Here is a 23,181-nt window from a genome sequence, read left to right as displayed (position 1 = left end):
CTGATGGATGAAGAGACTGACTTGGTTCAAGCTGAAACCACCTGTGGCGAGCCTGTCTGGGAGGCCGGGCTCCCTTGGCCCGGGCTTGGAGTTCTGCAGCCACTGTGAGCAGATCGCCTCTCACTTGTAACAGGAACTGAACAGCAAACCCAAGGATCTCCCAGTGACAGCTTTTAACACTAAAGGGCAGTGCTATCGCACAACAAACACTTAACTCTTAGCCCAGCTGGGTTCGCTGGCTACTTTTGCAAGCCCTTTACTAACCAGCGATGCTTGTAAGCGGTGCTTGTAACTCCCAACTTGTACCACGCTCCCACTAGCTGCGCTATCAGCTAGCGGCGTTCACAGCAGCTCCTCAAACCGCGGCTTGTGCCCGCGCGCCCGCTGCGCTATCAGCTGGGCCGCGCCTAAAGCACCTTTGCAAGCCCCGACTTAAGCCCCGCGCCGCGCTGCCCTCGCTCGCAAGGGACAGCCCGTGCCGCGCATGCGCACCACCCGCTCCATCAGGTAGTGTGGCTGAGAGTAGCCCGGCGCATGCGCTCTCCAGCACCGCCGCGCCGCGTCTCTGTATCTTAGCAACACCGCACCGCGCTTCACCGTTCCACTCACACATACACGCACACAAGCACGCACGTCCGGACGTAACAGACACACGACACCGAAACTGGGACACACCACACTGCAATCGGGACACAACACACTGAAATCGCGATTTCTCCCTCCCCGAGCCGCGCTATCAGCTGGGGAGGTCCTCCCGCCGCCGGTCTCTGCCGCGGTGGTGTTCTGCTTGCAAACCCCTGGGCAAAACTGCGTGAAAAAAAGGCCTTTTTGCGACTTATCAGTGCCAACCTTAAGAAATTAATACATACCGCTTTCATCCGCTTGTCACCGGGCCGTGGTCTGCTCCCCACAGTGTACAGCCGAGGCGCAGAGTCCCTCCAGGAAAAAGCCCCGTCGCCCCTGAGGGTGTCTGCTCCCAACCAGACCCGCGGGTGAGCAGAGCAGTCCCTTCGTGGTCGCCAACTGAAACGATACACGGAATAAATAAATAGACTCCACAACTTGGGGTAGTTATAAAGTGGGTATGTATGTCAGCACCCGGCACAAGTGAGATAGCTCTCCAAAACTTGTGCCCCGAGCCTCAGTCTGACCCACAGCTTTATTCCCAAAGATGTTCCATATGCAATACATTGCACAACTTTTCTATGCATATTCAACCCCTGGCCCCGCCTGTCCTCGCCTCTCATGCTAAATAAATCCACGCCCTTCTGGGCACACGTGGTTTGCTGTGGTGGTCGTGCGGGGGTCTCTCGGTGGTCCTGAGGCTGAAGATTGTGGTCTTCCTCCTGGCTGAACTTTTGAACTTTTCCTCTCTGTGCGTGCGCTTTTGGTCCTTTGGTGCTTATCTGAATACATCTGTCAGTCTTGAGAGGCTTGGAGACAGAGGAGCTTCTTTATCTGGGTTCTTTGCCTCTTCTGGTATTGTTCTTTTTGCAAGAAGCTTCAGGATTTTGCATTTTCTTATGCCCTTTGTACCAGGCAGAGGTTTCTTAAGTAAAAGGTTAAAATTCAATACATAACTCTACAAGCTAAAATATGAATGCTTAATTCATTTTCTTAACTTAAGTGAACTCCAAAAATCTCTATTTCAGGCTCGGTGGGGGCCTCCCATCCTCCTGCTGCAGGCGGGAAGTGCAAATCTCCGGGGCTTCAGAGCCCTGGAGCCGAGGCTGAGGGGTCCCCCGTGTTCAGCTGTGCTGGCGGCTGTTTCTGGCCTCAGGGCCACTTGGCACGGGCCACGCCACTTGGCCAGCAGTGGTGCTGCTTTGCAGTCCTTAGGCAGGGCCCGGTGTCCTGCTTGGATGTTGGGAACAACAAAGTGCCAAGGCAGGCTCTGTGCCAGCCCAGCTTCCTATGGCAGAGATTTCACAAGAGACAGGATTCTGGCCACAGACTGCTTTAAATGTACATCCCTTATCTCCAGCCTGCACTAGGTGGAGAATTACCAGGGTAAGGGATTCCCAAGATCAATTGCAAGGGAGACAATTGAATATCGGCCCTGGGTCTGGCTCTTCTTCTTGCCAAATTTGGCCAATGGCAAAAGCTGTACCCATGGCATCTTGGTTTCCAGCCCTGACTCCTTGCCAGGGGCTGTTTGGGTGGGTTCTCCCCTGCCCAGGAGGGCAATGCCTCTGCCAGGTGCTTGTGGCCGACCCTGTCCCCTGGGTGCTGGGGCCCCCTTGGGCCCTGGGGTTGATCCCTGAGGGGCTGTAGGAACTGTGCCATGGCCTTTGCCTTCAGCTTGGCCTTTTGCTCACCCCTTCTTGCATTCAGCTGCTGTGCCTTTGTGCCCAAGTGCTCCAGGGCCTTCTTCTGCCACTCCTGCAGCCCCTCTCGCTGCCTGTGTGTCCTGGTTCAGGGCAAATTTGGGAGAGAACCCGCAAAGGGGTTCCTCTAGAAAGCAGAATCTATTGGCCCTCCCCGCAACTGGTTTGGGAAAAAATACTTCCTTGGAGAAAAGTGGAAAAAACTTGTTTTTTAAACAAGCAAACCTAAACAATATTAAACAATGAAACTTCTTGCCACTCCAAGAGAGAGAGACAAACTCAGAAAAATCCCCCTCGGGCTGCAGCTTGGGTCACTCAGTCTCTTATCAGTCTCTCCAGTGCTGGAAATGCCACGGCCCAGGCCCGGCCTGCTGGGTCACAGGTGCGAGCTGCTGCTGATCTCTTTTGGGTGTTCAGTCCAGAGCAGGTTTGAGCAGGTCCAAAAAAAGGAAAAAAAACACAGTCCAGGGAAGTTCTTTGCCCCATCTAGCTATAACTAACTAAAAAGCAAAGGAGAGCTCTGTCTCGCTGTCTGTCTGTCTGCAGACAACGCAGTCCAGCAGCAGGAATGTGGAGAAGTGAGTGCAGTTCTTGAAAACAAACTCTGCGCTTCTTCTCCCCCTCCCCGTCAATCTTGAAAAAGTCTTAAAGGTGCAAAACTTATTATTCAGCATAAACAGAACAGACGACTGGCGATAAAAGCATCATACAGTCAACCCAGGACACTGTTGGTGCACAGCTGCTGAGCTTTCTGCAAAACCTTTGCTTGCTCCAGTGACCCAAACCAATCCTTAATAGAAAATCCTGATCCTTCCATGTACAATCTGCATTTCCCAGCTGTTCCTTTGTTTTCCTCCTTGTGCTCAGGGTCCCCTCCAGAGCCCGTATGGCAGAGCCGGTCCCTGTCCTGCCGCAGTGTCCAAAGGCGGCCCCCCCGGCGGGCAGGGCCGGCAGCTCCCCGGGGCCGGGCAGCGGCCGGGGCGTCCCGCAGCCTCCTGGGGGCCGGGGGCCAGTGCCGGCCCTGCCCGGGGCTGGTGGGGTCAGGCAGCGCCCGGTGCTGAGCCCCGGCTGCCCCACAGCCCCAGCCCGGCCCCGCAGCTCCCCACAGGCCCCCAGCCCATGCTCCCGGTCCCGCAGCTCTGCACCCGATGCTGCCGCTGCCCACCGCAGAGAAACCCCCTGACATCCTGACCTCCTTCTTTTCCTGTCCTGGAAACTGGGTATGGAGAGGATCTGGGTCAGCTGGCAAATTCTGAGGATAAGACCCTGCTGAAATACATCCCAATCCTCTGTATTTTTCTCTTCCTTTTCTGTCATCCTTTTTCATACCACATAAATACCTCCTGCTGCCTCTTGCCTTCCCCATATTGCTGCACACTCCCCTTCACTGGATCCCTTCCCAGCACACCAACACCATCCATCCCCTGTTGTCCAAATCCCTTCTCCACTTCCCTTATTGCCCCCTGGGTGTCCGTGTCCTTAATTACCTGTGGGGGAATGTGCAAACGACCTCAACATTCTCCCAGGGGAGCCTTCAGAGATATTTTGGGCTCATCATCCCTTTGGCCAGGACCCCTCCCTGGCTTTCCCTTTTCTCTCCTCCCTGGGTGCCCTGCCATGTTCACTCCCCGAAGATCCCAGTGCACTCACAGGTGAGATTTTCAGTGCTCTCTCCCTGCTGCCTCCTCACAGACCCCCCTGATGTGTCACTCATCTGTCTCCTGGTCACTGCCGGGTCCCCAGTCAATCCCCGGTGCCGCCGCCAGCCAAGGGAGCCGATCACCCAAAGTGGGTGAGGCACCTTCAGCTGCACTCCCTGCCTGCCACCCCGGACGGTGGAAGGAATTCCGGATGAGCCCCAGGGTGTGTGGAAAAATTGACATCAGCAGAGGTTTCTGTCCACCAAGCAGACAGAGGAGTCCTGTAAAAGTAATTTCATTCCTAAAAATGGGAGAGGTCATGGGACATTCCCCATGGGATCTTCTCCCATTTTTGGAGGACACAGCCTCCTTTTCATCCTAATTCTCCTGGCCACATCTCCCTCTCCCTTTCCCCACTGGCTGAAGTACTTGAGAGCTACAGACATCCCAATCCACCTGCTACATACCCCCATTAATATGCTCCCCACTATTGTATAGCAAACGATATTCATGGCTGTGTTAAGGCTTTGTTGTTCTTCTGGAAGTTCATGAATTGAGCAGGACCTTGGCTGAGCAGCAGTCTGTGTCATCAATTAATACCATTTTCTGAAAGCGATGGCTTCTCCTGTCATTTCCTTATGTACAGGTCCCTGGCCCTATCTCCGAGCAGATTGACAGCATCTGATTGTAAAGACACTTTCCTCTTGTTCCTTTCATGGGGGTCCCCCGTTTGCGGGAGATCCCCCCTGGAGCAGGGTGTCCCCTCTTTGCTGCAGCCCCAGCCCTCAGGCAGAGCTGAGCCAATCAGAGCACGCGGCGCTGATGACTCACCAGTTGCCAGGCAGACTCGCAGCTCCCAGCCTTCCCCACCTGGACCCCACCTGCCGCCCCCCCTCGGCCCCAGCGCCCCCGCGAGGGGAATTTGGGGAGGTGGGAGTGGGGCAGCGCCAAGGCCGGGCCCCCCCGCGCTGTCCTGGCGGGAGCGGCTGCAGTGGGGACCGAGTGCGGGCGGAGGCGGCCGAGAGCCCAGCGCTGCCCCAGCCCGACCTGCCCCAGCTCCATCCCTGCCCCTGCGCTGGGATGCTGTGGGTTTGGGGGGAAGAGGGAGCCGGCAGTGGGTGCTGGGCCTGGGGCAGGAGGAGAAGGGAAAGAGAAGCAGGGTTGAGGAACAAAATGGTCAAACGATGCACGTGGCAGGAGAAGGTGGGATTGTGCAGGAGAAGGAGGAATAGCAGGAGGAAGAGGAGTGTGAGGAAGAGTAGAGACATAGGAGGAGGCGCAGATACAGGAAGCAGCACAAGGTTCCACCCCTCCCTGTATCTGCAGCCTCCCCCCAGCTGCTCCCCCCACATGCAGCAGGTGACTGTGGAGGGGGATCCACGATTTTCACGGGGGTGAATCTTGGTGTTTCTGAGCTTTCTTGGGCTAAATGTTGGTGCTTTGGTTTTATGGGGCAGCTGAATCTTTATCTTTTGGAGGAGGTTTTTGCTGACTTGTGATGTTTGGGGAGTTTTTGAACTGTGTCTTGAAGTCTGCAGGATTTCTGGGCTGAATCTTGGTGTTTTGGAGGTTCTTACAGAGACAAGATTCCCGAGATGAACTTGGGCAAGGAGGAGCCTCTAGTCCAAGGTACTCTCCTCTTGTTTTTTCCCCAAACCAGGATTTGTCATTCCCAGGGCGTGGCTGGATGGAGGAGGAGGAAAAGCCCCAGAGATCCTGCAGGAGGAGGTGCTGCAAACCCAGCCCAGGGAGCTGCGGGGAGGAAAGAGCCCCCCTGAGCCAGGAAGGCGGCCGGAGATCCAGCCATAGCTCGGAGCAGGTGGAGAAGGCTCATGGCAGGGAGAAGCCACACAAGTGTTTGGAATGTGGGCAGGGTTTCAGCCAGAGCTCCAAGCTGATTGAGCACCAGAGGATCCACACTGGGGAACGGCCCTACGAGTGTGGGGAGTGTGGGAAGAGTTTCAGACAGCGCTCCACCCTGATCGACCACCAGAGGATCCACACTGGGGAGCGACCTTATGAGTGTGGGGAGTGTGGGAAGAGCTTCAGACAACGCTCCACCCTGATCCAGCACCAGAGGATCCACACTGGGGAGCGGCCCTACGAGTGCTTGGAATGTGGGAAGGGTTACAGCCAGAGATCCAAGCTGATCCAGCACCAGGTGATCCACACTGGGGAACGGCCCTACGAGTGCTTGGAATGTGGGAAGGGTTTCAGCCACAGCTCCCACCTGGTCCGGCACCAGAGGATCCACACTGGGGAACGGCCCTACACCTGCTTGGAATGTGGGAAGGGTTTCAGCCAGAGCTCCCACCTGGTCCAGCACCAGGTGGTCCACACTGGGGTACAGCCCTACGAGTGTGGGAAGTGTAGGAAGAGCTTCAGAGACAGCTCTGGCCTGATCCGGCACCAGGTGATCCACACCGGGGAACGGCCCTACGAGTGTGGGGATTGTGGGAAGAGCTTCATAGACAGGTTTGGCCTGATCCGGCACCAGGTGATCCACACAGGGGAAGGGCCCTACACCTGCTTGGAATGTGGGAAGAGCTTTAGGTGTATCTCAGACCTGAGAACCCACCAGCGCATCCACACTGGGGAGAGGCCCTACGAGTGTCCCCAGTGTGGGAAGAGGTTTCAGACCAGCTCCGCTCTCCTCAGACATGAGCGGATTCACACAGATGAGAGGCCCTTCCGCTGCCCCGACTGCGGGAAGGGCTTCAAGCACAACTCCAACCTCACCAAGCACCGGCGCATCCACACCGGGGAGAGGCCCTACGAGTGTGGGGAGTGTGGGAAGAGCTTCTCCACGAGCTCAAACTTGACCAAACACCAGCGGAGGTGCCAGTAAGGGAAGCCCTGTGAGTGCCCCGATGGAGGTGCGCTGCTCCAGCTCCATCCCCCATGGGAGGCTCCGGGCTGGATGATCCCCAGTGACCCCCGTTGGGCAGAGCCCTGGTGCCCCCTTATGGGGAATAAAACAGAGAGTAAAACAATGCAGCTGGTAAAGGGGTCCAATATCTGAGGCCTGACTGAGCAGAAACTGTGGGAGACACAGACATAGTTAATTCTTCCTGGGCAAGAAGTGATCAAGCAACCTGTTGTGAGACTTTGTGATAAGATCATGTTCCCAGGAGACGTGATGTCATGAAGAATGTGTAACCAATGGGAAATTGTTAGCAAACATCGAGCCCTATTTAAGCACTATACTAGTAAAACCCAGTATAAACACCTGGTAACCTCAATAAAATTGGCTTCTGATCTGAGCTCGGCTGTCCCCGTCTCTCCATCGTGGATAACCCCTGTTGTGGGTGATCCCCGTTGGGTGGGGGGAAGGTGTTGGAGGGAGTTCTTTCCCTTCTCCTTGTGCTGCTGTGGTTTGGTTGGTGATAAATCCCCTCCGTGTGCCCGGGCTGGGTCTGTTGTCCCCGTGCCGGTGCTCGGGGCGGGATCTCTCCCGTTGCTTGTCTCCAGTCCCGGGCCTCTCCTCAGCCAATGAGAGAATGCGATGGACAAGAGCCAGCCAATCGGAGAGAGCGGGGCTGATGACTCACCAGTTGCCGGGCAGACCCGCAGCAGGCAGTGTTCCCCACCTGGACCCCACCCTCCGTGCCCAGTCCCGGCCCCGCCGTGGGGTCCCCCCAAGTCCCTCCCCACTGTCCCCCATAACCGGGACTGGGTTTAACTGGGAAGCTTTACTGGGAAGACTGGGAGCAGGCGGGCAGGGGCAGAGTGACAGCAGGGCTGGGGGGAGACACGACCCCCCCCAATCATCGTGGGGACAGAGCGGGGGGTCCCGGCCGGGCCCGAGGCCACAGGGAGGGGCTGTGGCTGCCTGCTGCTCAGGAGCTGTGTGGGTAGAGAAAAGGGGGTGACAGCGGGCTGGGGCCCCGGGGGGAGCACACACGCTCTGGAGGAGGGGGGACACGACCCCCGGGACCCCCCTGACCTTCTTGCACAGGCAGAAGCCAAGCCCCAGCGCCAGGAAGACAAAGCCCAACTCTGAGTCCCCGATCCCTGTGGGCATCTTGCTGCAGGTGGCATCTGGCGGCATCTCTGGGGGGTCTGCAGGGGTCAGGACCCCCCAAAACCTTTCATGGACACCCCAAGCCCCTCCAAGCTCCCTCCCGGTCACTCCCAGCCCACCCAGGACCCCCTGAAACCTCCCCCCGATCCCTTCCCAACCTCCCCAGGACCCACCAAAGCCCCTCCCATCCCTCTCAGGATCCCACAGCCCCCTTCCAGTTGTCCCCTACAGCCCCAGGACCCCCAAACCCTCTCCCAGTCCGTTTCCTGCCCCACCAGTACGCACCCAGACCCCTCCCAGTCTCTTCCCAGCACAACCAACCTCGTCCCAGGCCTCCCTTAGCCATCCCCAATCTCCTTCCAGCCCCTCCAGGCTCACTCCAATTCCTCCCAGTTACACCCAGCACCCCCAAACTCCCTCCCAGTGCCCACCAGGACCCCCCAGAAACCCCATCCCACCCTCCTCAGTATCCTCCAAACCCCTTCTTAGCCTTTCCAAACCCCCAAGCCACTCTCCCAGTTGAAACCAGGCTTTCTCCAACTCCCTCCCAGTTGCTCCCACCATATCCCAGTGGCTCTGGCAGCGCCCCCAATTCCTCCCCTGTACCCCAGTGCTGACTCAGGGGGTGCTCCAGGCTGACGGGCTCCACCTGGCAGCTGCAGGTGAGCCCGCACGAGGAGGGGTTTCCAGCAGCACCAGGAGCTGGTAGGTCCAGTCCTTGTTGGGGACCATGTCGGTGGCCACCACAGAGAGCTCCTGCTGGCCCTGGAGCCACCTCAGCTGGGTGTGGGCAGGGTAGAAATCCATCACGGAGCAGCCCTGGCTGGGAGATCGAGGGCACCAGCAAGATGGGATATGCTGGGGGGCACTGGAGAGTTTGGGGACAGACTGGGATCAGCTGGGGGGGAACTGGGAGAGAGAGGGGAGGGGTGGGGTGGCCTGGGGAGGGACTGGGAATGGACTGGGAGGGAGTGGGGTGGCACTCAGAGCGATGGGAGGGGATGGGGGGGGCACTGGGAGAGAGGGTGGAGGTCTAGGAGTGAACTGGGAATGAACTGGGAATGGACTGGGAGGGACTGGGGCGGCACTGGGGGGAACTGGGAATGAAGTGCGCGGCACTGGGAGGCCGAGTCCAGAGCGGGGCACTCGTAGTTGTACCGGCGGAGCCAGTCCACCGCAGTCCTTTTTTGCTCCATAACATGTGGGTCGCTGTTCCAATACCTGGCTGCTGTCTCCCCATAGGGGGTGAACCCCAAAATGTGCCCCACGTCGCAGTTGAACATCGCGTACTGCTCCCGACTGTACATGAACCTCCTCGGGTACCTCCCCTTCTCCGTGCCGTTAATGAAGTGACACTCAGACTTTCCCATGTACTGGAACACCACTGTGTGTGCAGGACACAGGTCAGGGGGTGCTCCCCAGCACCCCCAGAGCTTCGGGATCTACCCCAGATCCCCACTCCGCACCCCCTGTGCCCCAGGGCTGCCATGGATCCCTCCTGCCCACGCTGCCACTTTCTCTTTCCCATCTTTCCCCCATTTCCCCTTCCACATCCTCTCCCCTCCCACCTCCAGCGTCTGCCCAGATAAGTTTTGGGGTCCCATTTACTCCTTTTCCTCTTTCCCAACCTTCTAAACACAATTTCCCAAAAGCCCAGCCGCCCCTCCCGCTCAGTTTTGTGATCCTACCCTCCCCTTTTCCTCACTTTCCCACCCTCTCCCACCCCTTTCTCACCTGCCTCCAATCCTCAGCCCCTCCCGCTCTTCCTTTCGGGGTCCCCTCCTCCTCCCCCCGCAATTTCGGGCTCCCACCGCCTCCCGCCCCCCCCCCCCCCCGCTCACCCGAGAGCTCCGCGCCCGCAGCCGGGGGGCTCCCAGCACCACCAGTGCTACCAGTACGGCCCCAGCTGCCGCCACTCGCCCCATGGCCAGCGCCGGGCAGGGGCCGCCAGCCCCAAAGCGGCCGCGCTGCGCTGGGAGCACCAGTCCGGAGCAGCGCGGGCTCAGCAGCGCCGCGCGCTCTCATTGGCTCCGAGCACTTTTGGGTACCGATTTCCGAGGCTCTGCCACACAACAGATGACTCATCAAATCTTCGCGCTCTCATTGGATGCGGCGCGTTTTGGCTGTGTTTTGATTGGCTGAGGGGTTTCTGGGACGCTGCAGCCCCGGGTGGGGCTTTTCCAGGGAGGGGGAGCCTTGGGGCGCTGGGCAGGTGGGAGCTCAGGTGTGCCCAGAAATGTGTGCCCAGGTGCGCGGGGTCTCAGGGGTGCCCGTGGCGAGGGGTGGCGCTGGCCCGATGCCAGGCACCCCCCGGAGCCACTTTGTCCCAGCCCCCCGCAGCCGCACAGGGACAGAAAATGGAACCGAGGGTTCCTGGCTGGGGACAAGGAGCAGGAGAAATCCCTCAGCAAATCCGGCACGGGCACAACAACCCGACCTGGGCACAGGGAGGGAATTTATTGCCAACCAAACCACAGCAGCACAAGGAGAGGGGAAAGAAATCTCTCCAACACCTTCCCCTCACCCAACGGGGATCACCCAGAATGGGGTCACCAGGGCTCTGCCCAACGGGGATCACTGGGGATCCAACGCGGATCCTCCCACGAGGGATGGAGCTGGAGCAGTGCACGGAGCTCTTCCTGCACTCGGGACACTCACAGGGCCTCTCCCTGGTGTGGAAGTGCTGCTGAGTGATGATCTCTGAATTCCACCTGAAGCTCTTCTGACATTCCAAGCACTCGTAGGGCTGTTCCCCTAGGAGTAGGATCTGTTCTGGTTTGAAAGCAAAACCAGTGAGAGACTCCAAGTCAGAAATACAATTTATTGGGAAAAGACAAAAAATACATGCAATGATACAAAAGGAAGACCACTGACAAAGTCAGAATACAACCTGACACCCCTTTGGCCAGCGTGCTGGTAGCAGTCCAAATTGGAGTGGCAGATGTGGTTGCTGTGTCTTCTCGGAAACCTGTGGAAAGGCTGCTTTTCTGTCTAGAAATTCCTGGATTTATCCAGGTGGGAATGCCTAGCTTCTCTCCCTGGGCGGAGCATCTCACAATGGGCTGATGTTATTTTGAGTCACAAGGTGTGTCCTTAATCACCTGTTAAACAGAACTGGCTCCTGGAGAGTGTTATCTCTGAGTCATGTGGCAAGACATTGATGGGCCCATTAACAGGAGATAAGGAAAACTGTCCAGATGCAACTGCTACTGGGATGGTAATAGGAAACATCTTGGTGCTCAGTCTTGGACACACCCCCACAGATTTGCCCGTTTGTTTTAAAAGAGGAAGGAGGAAACCATCCTCTGCTACCATCTGTCACAGTGTGCTGTATTGTGCTGGGCAGCGACAGCAGGGGCGCGACCTTCCCCGGAGAGCTCTGCTCTTCCCAGTTACCACTTTGTCCGGCACAGGAACAGGTAACGACAACACGGGACTTGGGGTAAAACTGGATGGATTTATTAGGTCCACGACCTGGAACCCCAAGACAAAAGTTAGGGGGTCTGCAGAGGTTTCTATAGGGGGAGTGGTATAGTGAAGCAGGGACTTCATATAAACTTGGAAAGCTGGACAGGACCAACACAGATCCAAACCAATGTGGTTAATCATACGTTCTCCCTTTATTGTTTATAACATGGCAGTTTATATACACTTCAATATAGTTTACAATTGTGAGCACACTCTCATTGGCAAGCAAACATTGTTTGTCTTTCTCTTAAGGTGGTTAAAGTTTCACACTGCAGACCTATACTAATTCACACCCAGAAAGGCCATTACACTGTGGTTACACCTTAACATAATTTCTAACTGCGCCACAGGCTAATTCTAACTGCGTCAGAGGCTTCAAGGCCTCACCAAGGCCCGTATCTGAGGCCTAGGCTGGGGTAGCTCAACCTTCACTCTAAATATGAATCGTGTCCTCTCTCTCTCAGAAATTCTGCTACAATTCCCTCTTTTTCTTTTTGAGCTACCCAGATTGCCTTAAAGGCACGGTTAGTCATTTTCTGCATGCACTGTAGTAAACAAGGTATAAAAACTAACATAATTATAATGAGAAGAAAAAGTACAATACTAAAATGAACTAAATCTTTGACCCAACAAACAGAACCTAAAGAGTTGAGGCAGTTAGCAAACGGAGAGTCTACAATGACAAGTTTCTTCATGTTGTTCTTCAGTTGCGTTAACTGTTTGTAAATTGATTGAGAGTGGTCAGATAAATTCATGCAACACATGCCTTCAAATTCTTCACACCCATGCCCTTGTGCTAAAAGAAGGAAGTCAGTGGCGGCTCTGTTTTGCAGAACCACATGACAAATGCTATCTACATCTGTGGCAAGCTCACTTAACATTTTAGATGTAATATTAATTTGCTTTCCTGTCCAGCAGGCCAGGGTTTTCAATTGTGTGAGAGCTTGCGCTGCAGCAACTCCTGGGGAGAAAATTGAGGCTAGTATTACAGATGTGTGCCTCCATAATGATACTTGACCTTTACAATTGGGGTCTAGTTGGAGAGCACTCCGTCTGGCTCGTCGAGGCTTCTGAGGCAATCCTAGAACCTGATGAATGGTGGGAGCAAACAGGGTTAATTTACCAACATAACATGGGCCTCCCATAGCTTTTTGAGGCACTGCAGACCAGGCTCGATCCCCACAAATGAGGAAAATTCCTGGTGGCAGTTTTCTTGCGGCACTTTTTGATGGTATCACGGATTGTGTCCAATTGTTACAATATTCTGAGTAATTCTAATACAATGAAGATCTGGGAGACAACGAAGTGTTGTCATCTGTTGGCTGTCTTTCTTTTTGTGCTGGTTTTGTAGCATGAGGTCCAAATATGAAACAGTAATTTCCTGGGACAGAACCTAAAAGATCGAATTCTTGAGGTTTGACATTAATAACTTTAAGATTTTGCACAACTGCAACAGCTTGCGCTCCCAGACCACTTTTTGGATTTATTTTGGCCTGAGTCCAAGCTTTGAACTCTGCCATGGAACTCAGTGGGACTCTAATTAAACAAGTACGAAAAGGATTGGACGGTGTGGTTAACGACACGCAGAATGAATCTTGCCCAGTTTGTTTGGCCCAAGTCATCCACATGTTTTGTCTCTTGTCAATGTCAAGCGTTCCAAATACTTGAGTTACTAAACACTACTTAATAGAAACACTCTGACCCACCACATATTTCTCACGTTCTTGGTTGCCCTGTTTAACATGAAAGGAACCAACTTAATTCTAAATAGAAACTATAACTTATGATAAACTTAATGTTACGCTTATGATCATTTAACTTATTTTCCTGTACTCTACAAAGTTAATTTTCATCAGAACTAGATTTGTCACAGGATGTTCCAGGTAAATTTTTGTCATCAACGTTGTTATCACTGTTGGCTGGTATCTCTGCCTGTGGGCACGCATATGTAAATCTGTTTGGCACCCAGGCTGGACCAGTACCTATGAAAAACCTAAAGTCCACAATTTTCTGTGGGCAAAACACAAATCTTTGTACAGTCTACATCTGTGCATCTTCTTTTCCGCTTGTGGAGAGGTCAGTTGGTAAAGTTCCACATTCTTCACTGAAATCTACCTAGACTCAGCACCTGTTAAAACACAAACAGAAACCCAACGCCCCCACAGGGACTGGAAGATTCTTTCTCAATTCTGTTCTGTAAAATTGCATAGAGAAATGGAAGATAACAACATAAGTTGTTATTGTTGACATTCTTTGGTTATAAACATGAGAAAACATCAAGAGCAAAACAATGCATGTAGTAAAGAAACTAACAGCAAATAAAAATCAATCAGACAATACACAATCAATATCACACAATTACCAAGCACTACAACAACGACAACTGAACTGAATTGTCGTCCCAGATTCTGCAGCAGCTGATAAACCTTAAAACAACAGAGATTTGGAGAAATCACATCTGCATTCATGAGTGGCAGTGCATTACTTTTCTCGGCCCCGGTCGGCTCCCGAGCACCCGGCTCTTGTCGGGGCCAGGGCTTGCCGCTACGTCCGGGCACTTCTGCTGCACGCCCCCGGGGTGGGCTGGCCACGTGTTGCCGTCGGCGCGAGGGAAGAAACTAAAAGGCAGGGAAAACGTCCAAATCCGTCCGCGCGACGGCTGAATGCTTTATTGGCTGCAAGAACCGCAATGGAGAAGCCGCAGCCCGCTCCCAACCTGGCTTGGACAAATCTGGCGGCGAGGCTGGGGAGCTGCGGAAGGATAGAGGGAGAGGGATAGGGGAGGACGGGAGCCCTCCACCAAATGAACAGAGACACCATGGCTGTGATGTGTGCCACAGCGACCAATGGGAACACGACTGAGGCGGACATGGGGCTTTGGGGCCAGTGGGATCGTGGGAATGGAGTGACAAGCATGGAATTCTCAAGAGTTGGCAGGGAGTGGTTACAAGAGTGACCGGGGGAAACTCCAATGGCAGGCAGCCTGGAGCTAGTTACTGCAGCGGGGCGGAAAACCTGGGGGATGCACAAGGGTACATAGAACTGGCAAACTTAACAAAGATCAGAATCCCTTATCTGAACCCAAACTCAGGATGCAACATCTCCCTGCTTTAAAATATATAAAAAAGACAGTTGCTTTGACTTGGATTCTCGGGTGGTGGCCTCTTCTCCCAGCTTCTTCTGCTGCTGCGACTGCTGGTGACTGCTTTGCAGATGGAGAGAGTCTGGAGATGATGCTGGAGCTGGTTTTTCCCTGGGTGCTTGGGGATAGGGGAACTGGGGCAACAACTTTATTATAAACATGTGGACTGGGGACATAACTGGACTGAGGTAGTTGTATGGAGAATGCCATTTAGGGGGATGTTGAGTCCCTTTCCTCTCTGTGGCGCCTGCGATTGGATGCAACCCCTTGGTTGGTGGGATCACTGGTTGCATCCACTGGCACTGCATCGCTCTGACTCACAGACTGTCCTGGAATGTAAGGTTTGACATCCCTCCTGGGAATCCACCTGACTTCTGAAGGCGTGGATATGCAGGCATATCCCTGTCCCCAGGTCAAAAGTGGGAATGGACCCTGGATTTCTTTAGAGTCCGGATCCCTCACTAACACTGGAGGCCTCTCTTCTGGTTGGAGCTCCTGATGTTGTTTGAAATGTCTCAGGGCTGGCGGATCTGGTCTGTCAAAAGAGCAGTTCAGGAAATTGATGGGAAACAATGCCTTGCAGAGCCTCTCATGCGGTGACAGCACTCACACATCCCCTCGCTGCTTCCAGAGGACCTGCTTCAGCATCTAGTGTGTTCTTTCTATTATGGCCTGGCCGGTGGGGGAGTGAGGAATCCCGGTCTTATGTTGGACCCCTCCATTCCTGCAGGAAGTTACTGAGCACCCTGGAAGTATAAGCTGTTGTTTACTGACCATTGTCAGTTTTAATTGTGGCTGGGACCCCTAAGGTGGCAAAGGCATGTATGAGGTGTTTTCTCATGTCTGAGGCCCTTTCCCCTATGTGGGCTGAGGCAAAAGCTGCCCCCGAGAAGGTGTCCACAGTTACATGGACATTCCTGAGTTTCCCAAATTTGGGGACTTTTGTGACATCCATCTGCCATACCTCGCAACTGTGGAGACCTCTGGGATTCACACCTGCTCCCAGTATTGGTAAAACTACCTCCTGACAGTTGGGGCACGAGGCCACAATTTCCCTGGCTTGGTCACGCCACAGATTAAACTGGCGTACCAACCCCGGATGGAACTGCTGATGGAACTGCTGATGGCTCAGCCTGGCCTGCTTGACTATACTTGGCTGGCCTCCCAGCTGTACTGGGGCTGCCAGGGCATCTGCTCTGCGGTTCCCCTCAGCAATAAAGCCTGGGAGATCCATGCGTGATCTCACATGCACCACATAAAAGGGATGCTCACAGCTAGAAACCAGGTGTACCAATTTTGTGAGCAACCTGAAGATGACCTGATTCGGGACCTCTTTGATGACTGCATGTTCTGCTCTAGACACTGCTCCTGCTACATACACAGAATCTGTTACCAGATTGAAAGGTTGATTGGATTTCTCAAAAGCCCTCAGGACAGCATCCAACTCAGCTGCTTGTGGGGAACCTTCCACTACTTTAACATCAGATTCCCACAGCTGAGTCTCTGGGTCTTTCCAAGTCACCACTGACTTGTGGGACTTCCCTGACCCATCAGTGAACACTGTTAGTGCTCTAAGTGGCTTTTTACTTTGTAATTCTTTTGGTAACAATTTGAACTCCGTATTGAACAGATGATGGCCAGGATGTCCAATTTGAATTTGGCCTGAGAAGCTGTCTAGGGCAAACTGCAAATTCTCATTTTGCCTTAAAAGATGTTCGAAGGTCTCCTTGGTCATTTTCCCCGTGGATGTTTTGATGGGGAGGTGGATACATGTGAAGTCACAGCCAGCTAGTACTTGCAGACAAGCCCTGGCCCGTATTATCAGCTGCGCCATCAGCTCTTGTGGCCTGGTGATACTTTTGGACTGTCTGTGGCCAAGGAACACCCACTCTATTATCAAGAGGGGGTCCCGTTGGCCCTTGTTCCACTGGAATATCATACCATATAAATGGGGTAACTCACCCAGGATGATGAAGCGGAAAGGCAGCCCTGGTTGACAGCGATCGGCTTGCCTGCTCGCTATGGTGGTCTGGACATTGTCAATGTGGCTCTGGCCTCCCGGGTCAGGACTCTCGGGGAACTTAAACCCTCATCCCCCTCCCTTTCTGCTAATAAGTCAAAAAGAGGGGATAGTTCCCTCGTGGTGAGTCCCAGCCATGGCCTGATCCAATTTAATGATCTGCACAAGCGCTGGATGTCATTCAGCATCTTGGGGTTGTTGCTTATCTGAATTTGTTGAGGCCTGATTGTTCGATTATTAATTTCCAGGCCAGGTACTTCCAGGGTGGCAGCAACTGTACCTTCACTTTTTGCAATTCAAATCCAGCCGCCGACAAGGCCCTAACAGTGTCCTCCAGAGCTGCTTGCAGGACCTCGCTGTCAGGGGCACAAATCAGCACGTCACCCATGGAGTGATAGAAAATACAGGATGTCCACTTGGCACGCATGGGGGACAGAACCCTGGCGACATACCACTGGCATATAGTGGGGGAACATTTAAGACCCTGAGGTAGTACAGTCCAGTGGACGCGCTTCATGGGGGTTTCTCTGTTGATGGAGGGTACAGAGAAAGCAAAACGGGGAGCATCATCTGGATGGAGTGGGATTTGAAAGAAGCAATCCTAAATATCAATCACAGCCAAATTATAACTTTGGGGTAGCATCGATGAAGATGGCATACCTGGTTGGAGAGAGCCCATATCATCTACTGCTTCATTAATTTTTCTTAAATCGTGGAGGAGTCGCCACCTGTCCTTCCCCAGTTTTTTAATTACAAACACCGGCGAGTTCCAGGGGCTGTTTGTTTCTACTATGTGACCCTTTGCCAATTCTTCCGCCACCTCTCCTTCCCCAGTTTTTTAATTACAAACACCAGAGAGTTCCACGGGCTGTTTGTCTCTTCTATGTGACCTTTTGCCAATTCTTCCTCCACTAATTTTGTGAGCACCTGTAGTTTCTGTTTACTCAGCGGCCACTGCTCCACCCAGACAGGCTTATCTGTGAGCCATGTTAATTTCTGAGTGGGGCGCTCCTCAGTGGCCACACCTAAAAATGCTGGGGGGCTGGAAATTCCAATTTGGTCCCCCACTGAACCATGGTGTCTCTTCCCCATAATGTGAATTTGCAATCGACCACGAACGGATGTATTGAGGCCAGCAGCCTGTTTTTGGACAATATTTTTGGATTGCCTCGCAGGCTGTGGCCTGCCTAGTCCTAAGACTGGAGGGCCACGCTCTGCAGCTCCCAGTGTGATGGTCACTTGTGTGGTGGGATGACCGTCATGTCTGCCCCGTGTCCAACATCCCCTGAAGATATGCATAACGCCCCTCGCACTTGAGTTTACACCCCACGAGGGGTTTTTCCTCTCCCAACTTCCCAGCATAAAAGACTGAGAGTTCCAAGTCATTGCACAGAGCACGAGGAATAGGAATTGCCTGTGCAATAACTTGGCCCTTTGGTAGGAAGAGGGAGGGTTGGACACAGTGTGCTGCGAGATAGAAGAGCCTCGGATTAAGGGTGGAAATCACCGGAGGAACCTCTATCTCTAGTGGGGTGCTTTTTGTGTCTCCAACTATGAGGTACCTGCAGTTCAGAAGGTCTTCTTTCCTCCTGGTTTCACAGTGGCAGATGTGCGATAGAAGCTCTGCCTCCGCTATGAAGAATTGCCAGCCTCGGAATGGAAGTGGACAGAATTGGTGAGTCGGAGCCGATAAGGCTCCCTGATGTCAGTGGTTGAGAGGCAGCCGCTCGCAGATGGAACTAGATGGTGAATCACGGCTCCTCACGCAGCACCACGACTTGCCTCATTTTTATCAACACGCGAGGCAAGTGCGCATTCATTCCCTAGTTAGTTTTCTGAAATGGTGGGGTTTCCGTCCCCGCTCCCTCCTCTCGCAGCCCTGGGCGGTGCAGTCTTTAGAAGTGGGCAGCGATCCTGAAAGTGTCCTTCCTGATGGCAGTGGAAGCACCGGCGTGTGGATGGAAATCACCTTGGCACTGAGTTCCTTGGAGGAGCAGCAGCTGATGCGACCAGCTTGTCTCTTGGTCTCTTTGGGGCTTCCTCCTCCGTCAGGTGTGCTTTCAGGGTGCACTCCTCAATGATCTGGTCGAGGGTCGGCGGTGGTGAGGCTGGCAGTGACAGGATGATTCTTTTGCACATTGCATTAGCGTTCATGTGCACCACTTCTAGGACCAGTCCGTCTCGGTGCTCAGGTCTCTCCACCCGTCTTTCGACTGCTGCCCGGACTCTGTCTACGAAATCTACAAAAGGCTCTGCAACACCTTGTTTAATTGCAGTATAGGGCACCACCGGATCCTTGGTGGGCATGCCCAGGAATGCACGCTCTGCTGCACCCCTGGACATGTCCAGCATGGCCGTTGGAATTCCCTGAGCCTGTAGTTGCCCCTCACTCCATTCTCCCTCACCCACGAGATGGTCTGAAGTGATTGGTTCTTCTGCGAAATCCAGGCTGTAAGGCCCTTCTCGGATTGCCCTGCCAAGTTTGCGCAATGTTTTGCAGACTTCTTTCACTGATTCATAGGGAAGGGGTGCCCATGTAGGGTTCTCCCCTCCCCTGGTGTAGGAGGCTCCCCTCCTCTGGGTATCCGAGGAGCAGGAGGACGTGGGGGCAGGGTACGAGGGACAGGGCAGGGAGAATCTTCTCCCTGGGACAGTGGGGCAGAGGCGAGAGAACCCTCCCTGTCGGGGGAGGGTGGGGCTGATGTTGCAGCAGGCAGGGCATGGAAGGAGGGAACACCCACCCGAGGGGGAACAGGGGGTGGGGTTGCAACCCGATGCCTTGAGTGGGCGGTGCCCACGCCCACAGGGAAACAGGAGGGGGTGGGGTCAAAGGCGGGGACAAAGGGGACAAAGGAAACAAAGAAGAGGAAGGGATTGTGGGAAGGAGGTGCTCCTCCACGTGGCTGTCCTCCATCTTGGGAAGATGAAGACCCCGACCATATGGCCGCAGCCTCCTCAGGGGAACAAAGAAAGGGGTTCAAGGAAACTGAACTGCGCAGGGTAGCGCCAGAACTGGGATTCTTAGCTGGGAAAAAGGGATTGGGAAAGGGGTTTGGGGTTTGGTTCCTCAGCGAAGTGGCTAGTTTCGCTAAGGCCGGGATGCCGGGGGGGCTTGGGGGAGCCTGGAGTACAGTCCATGTTTGTGAGGCTGCCCTGTGTAATAAAAAGGTCTTTGTTCATCAAAACGAACATTGAAAGAAGATAAGAATTTAAACTGAATAGAGAATTTCAGACTGTAAGAAGAGAAAGAGGAGAAAAAAGGGGGGGGGGCTTGATAAACAACAAGTATTCTGCTTAAGAATTGTGCAAATGCAGCTAGCACAGAAGACTGTGTAACTAACTATATACAAGCTAACTTTTAGGCCAAGGACAACCGGCAAAGAAGATAAGGAGCCTTCATCCCTATGACCACCAAGGGCAGAGAGAAAAAGGACCCCCTAGCAACCAATTGCACCGGCGCAGAGTACATCGAGAGAAAATACGTCAACCGAAAAAAAAGGGGGGACTATGAAAACAAAAAGGTCAAAGGGGGAAGGTGCGCCGTGACAGAGTGGAGACTCCCCGGCCGCCCAGCGCTGTTTTTTTGCTTAATACCGCTTGCTTAATAAATTCTTGTTAATTGATTTATCTATAATTAGCCTCCCCAATTGAATTTGTCCATAACACCCTGCGTCTCAGATTGACGGGGTACCCACCCCCCCGCCCACCCGGGTTAGGGGAAGAAGGGGTAGGAGAGGAAGGTGGGGAAGCGGGTTTAGGGGAAGCAACAGTTCTTCTCGATGGCTTTTTTCCTTCCCGGCTCGCATTCCGCGCAGACTCTGTTTTTACAACCTCCGATATTAACAAATGGAGCTTGGGGAAGCAGTCTTTTACGGTGGGATCTCTGTCAATTCCCTCCGCTAGCCTGGCTCCTACACGCTCCCAGAACTCTGCCTTGTGGGCATCCTCCGCGGTTAAACGTGGGAAAGAGAAACACAGCCATCGCACAAACTGGTTGACCGAACTTTTGGGGAAGGGGCCCTTTATCGGTAAAATCCCCTTAATTTGGGTATAGAATTCCCTTTGTTGGGTAGATAGCATGGTCCCCATGCTATTTCTACCCACAACCTCACCCCTGGTGCAGAAAAAGTGGAAAAAAAACCAAAAACCGTGAAATACCCTGGCGGCCACCGCTTCACGCTGTGCGCTGCGTGTCCGTACACTCGGAAGTGTGGCAAAGCCCACCCAAGTGAAGGAGAGTATAGCCTGGGTACCGTCCCACCGCTAAGTATTCACCAAAACGAAATCTTTGCAAATAAAGGCTGCTACCAGGGTTTTCTTTTCCCGGGCTTTCCGTGGCCGCAAATGGTTATGCTTCCAGTCCCACGCAGAAAACATGGCATGTTTCCATGTGGGTGGCAGAGACGTCACTGACTTACTTCGGGGGGCTCTTTTCCCGTTTTCAGTCCAGCACGGAGCACTTTTTCCGCGGACCGCGACTCTGCAGCGGTGGCAGGTTTCTGCGCAGACCGCACTCGCTCATCTCAGCGATGCTCGCTGGTCGGTGGCGCGGCTTCACGGCTGCAGCGCTTTCTCCACGTGGCTCCCAGGTGCTCTGTGGTGAGTCTTTGCCTGCTCTGCAACTCTGCAACTCTGCGCTGGCCGTGGCCCCGACATTGGTCGCCACTAGTGGCTGCGCGTTACTTTTCCCAGCCCCGATTGGCTCTCGAGTGCCCGGCTTGGCACCTCGGCTTCTCGTCAGGGTTGGTGTTGCCGCTACTTCCGGAACTGCCCTCCAGTATGAATTCAAGTTCTGACCCACATGCGAGAATAGAAAGAATCTGGAAGTCCTAAAGCTGGAGCTGACATGAGGGCACTCTTTAGCTGGTGAAAGGCCCATGTGGCTTCCTTTGTCCACTGGAGATCTCTATCTGACAAACAGTCTGTAATTATAAACCCACAGCTGGCACCACCCTGCCATGCCCATGCCTTTTTCTTTAATACCCTGTATCCTTGGAGTTCTAGGAAGTTTGAAAGGCTTCTTCCTTCTTCCTGTGGAGTTTCCCAAGATTCTGGATCTTTGCAAGTTGTTCTCCAAACAGAGTGGGGCATTTTGAAGCCTTGAGGCACATGGACCATGTGAGCTAGGTTTTGTGCCCACTTTTAGGGCTTTTCTATTCAAATGCAAAATTTTTCTGGCTGGCTTTGTGGATAGGGAGGCAAAAAAAAGCATCTTTCAGATCTAAAACAGTAAACCAAGTCAGTTCAGGTGTTAAACGAGTCAGTAAAGTATATGGATTTGCTGCCACAGGATATAAATCCTTTGTTATCTCATTGACAGCCCTCAGTCCTGTACTATCAATGATTGGGCTGATTTCTTCCCTATCTTCTTTTTCAGGGGGTGCTGCTTAATTCTCACTGGTTTTGTCCCTTCAAGCTTAAGCTTGATTACTGTGGGGGACGTTCTTCACCCTCCCTGGTACATCAGATGCCCATAGCCCTGAGAATACTTGTCCTAATATCTCTTCACTAATTTCCTCCTTATTTTCAATGGCTGTTAATGTTAAACTTAACACCTCTATGTACCTTTGATCATTTACCTCCAGAATAACCTCCTCATTCTAGAATGTTTGGCAAGTTGGGTATCTACAAAAACTTGTAAATACCCCATTGTTACATTAAAGGTTTGCAAAAGTATGCCTTCTCAGACTGGCCAGTTGTTCCCCACACTACAACATAATCATTCTCCACGGGTACTAAAGCTTTATTTAAAACTGAATATATGGCCCCTGTATCAACCAAAATTCCACCCTTTTCCTTTTTTCTGGTCCCACTGCCTCTCGCAGAGGGGTCTGTTACCTCCTAGTTCTGGATGAGATTGGACTGCCAGGAGAGGTATGGGTTTGAGTGGGAATACCTTCGGAGGCTGAGTCCTCTTCCCTTTTGGGGAGGTCCTCCTCATCCTCCCTTACCTTAGGAGGAGCCTTTTACAAATCATGCATTTCATTTTTGTGTTTCAGGATGATAAGCTTTGTCTGATTTCATACATCGCTGCCTTATACGGCACGCTGAACAGCAACGCCTGATTTGCCTTCTCTTTGCTCTGTTTTCTTTTTCAAGAGCTAACCCCAGTGGGAACTCTGACCCACAGTTACTCTGCCATTCTGGGTGATTCTTTAAAGTGAAAAACATATCAGCATACAAAACCTCACCTTATTTGCTTTCCCATCATAAAACGGCATTAACTGCAATATAAATACTTTTATTTTCTGAGCCGTCCCTACTGGTGGCTTTCTCCCAGTGAGCCCCCCATCAAAGGGGCTAGTTCAGGAACCTCTTTGCTCTGGTTAGTTCTCATTCCTTATACTATTTTGTTTCCAGCCAAGCCTCACAGTCTTTTCTCAGTTTTTCTCACACACACACCTCCAGATGGCAGGTATCAGATGTGATCCTCCACACATAAGCTTTAAGATCTCAGGTTCTGAATCGACTTCATCAGGAACCTTCAATTTACACTTGGGGCATAGAACAGCAGTACTAGCCCCTTTTCACAAACTCTGTATTGCAATCGTACTCAGGCA

At 53.2% G+C, this 23,181-nt stretch overlaps 3 protein-coding genes across 3 annotated transcripts in view; all 3 read left to right on the top strand.

Moving 5' to 3' along the window:
- LOC128821277 (zinc finger protein 397-like) overlaps nucleotides 1-7,230 on the top strand; it is a 77,079-nt gene extending 69,849 nt beyond the window's left edge. The window contains exon 3 of the mRNA XM_054002233.1: nucleotides 6,844-7,230. The gene's annotated coding sequence lies outside the window, so the exon portion shown is untranslated. The remainder of the gene's footprint in view (nucleotides 1-6,843) is intronic.
- LOC128821238 (serine/threonine-protein kinase PAK 3-like) overlaps nucleotides 1-23,181 on the top strand; it is a 244,825-nt gene that overhangs the window by 20,056 nt on the left and 201,588 nt on the right. The window lies entirely within an intron of this gene.
- LOC128821256 (zinc finger protein 239-like) lies at nucleotides 5,312-6,831 on the top strand. Its single transcript, XM_054002205.1, has one exon. It carries the CDS (start codon nucleotides 5,655-5,657, stop codon nucleotides 6,813-6,815), a length of 1,161 nt encoding a protein of 386 aa, XP_053858180.1. The 5' UTR covers nucleotides 5,312-5,654; the 3' UTR covers nucleotides 6,816-6,831.

The sequence above is a fragment of the Vidua macroura genome, chromosome 37 (genome assembly GCF_024509145.1).
Source record: "Vidua macroura isolate BioBank_ID:100142 chromosome 37, ASM2450914v1, whole genome shotgun sequence".
NCBI lineage: Eukaryota > Metazoa > Chordata > Aves > Passeriformes > Viduidae > Vidua > Vidua macroura.
Note: the sequence above shows the minus strand (reverse complement) of the source record. Positions and strands in the feature narration are given on the sequence as shown.

Bases quoted from the DNA above. Each gene is read 5' to 3' on its own strand.
- LOC128821256 (XM_054002205.1), top strand. From the start codon at position 5,655: ATGGAGGAGGAGGAAAAGCCCCAGAGATCCTGCAGGAGGAGGTGCTGC.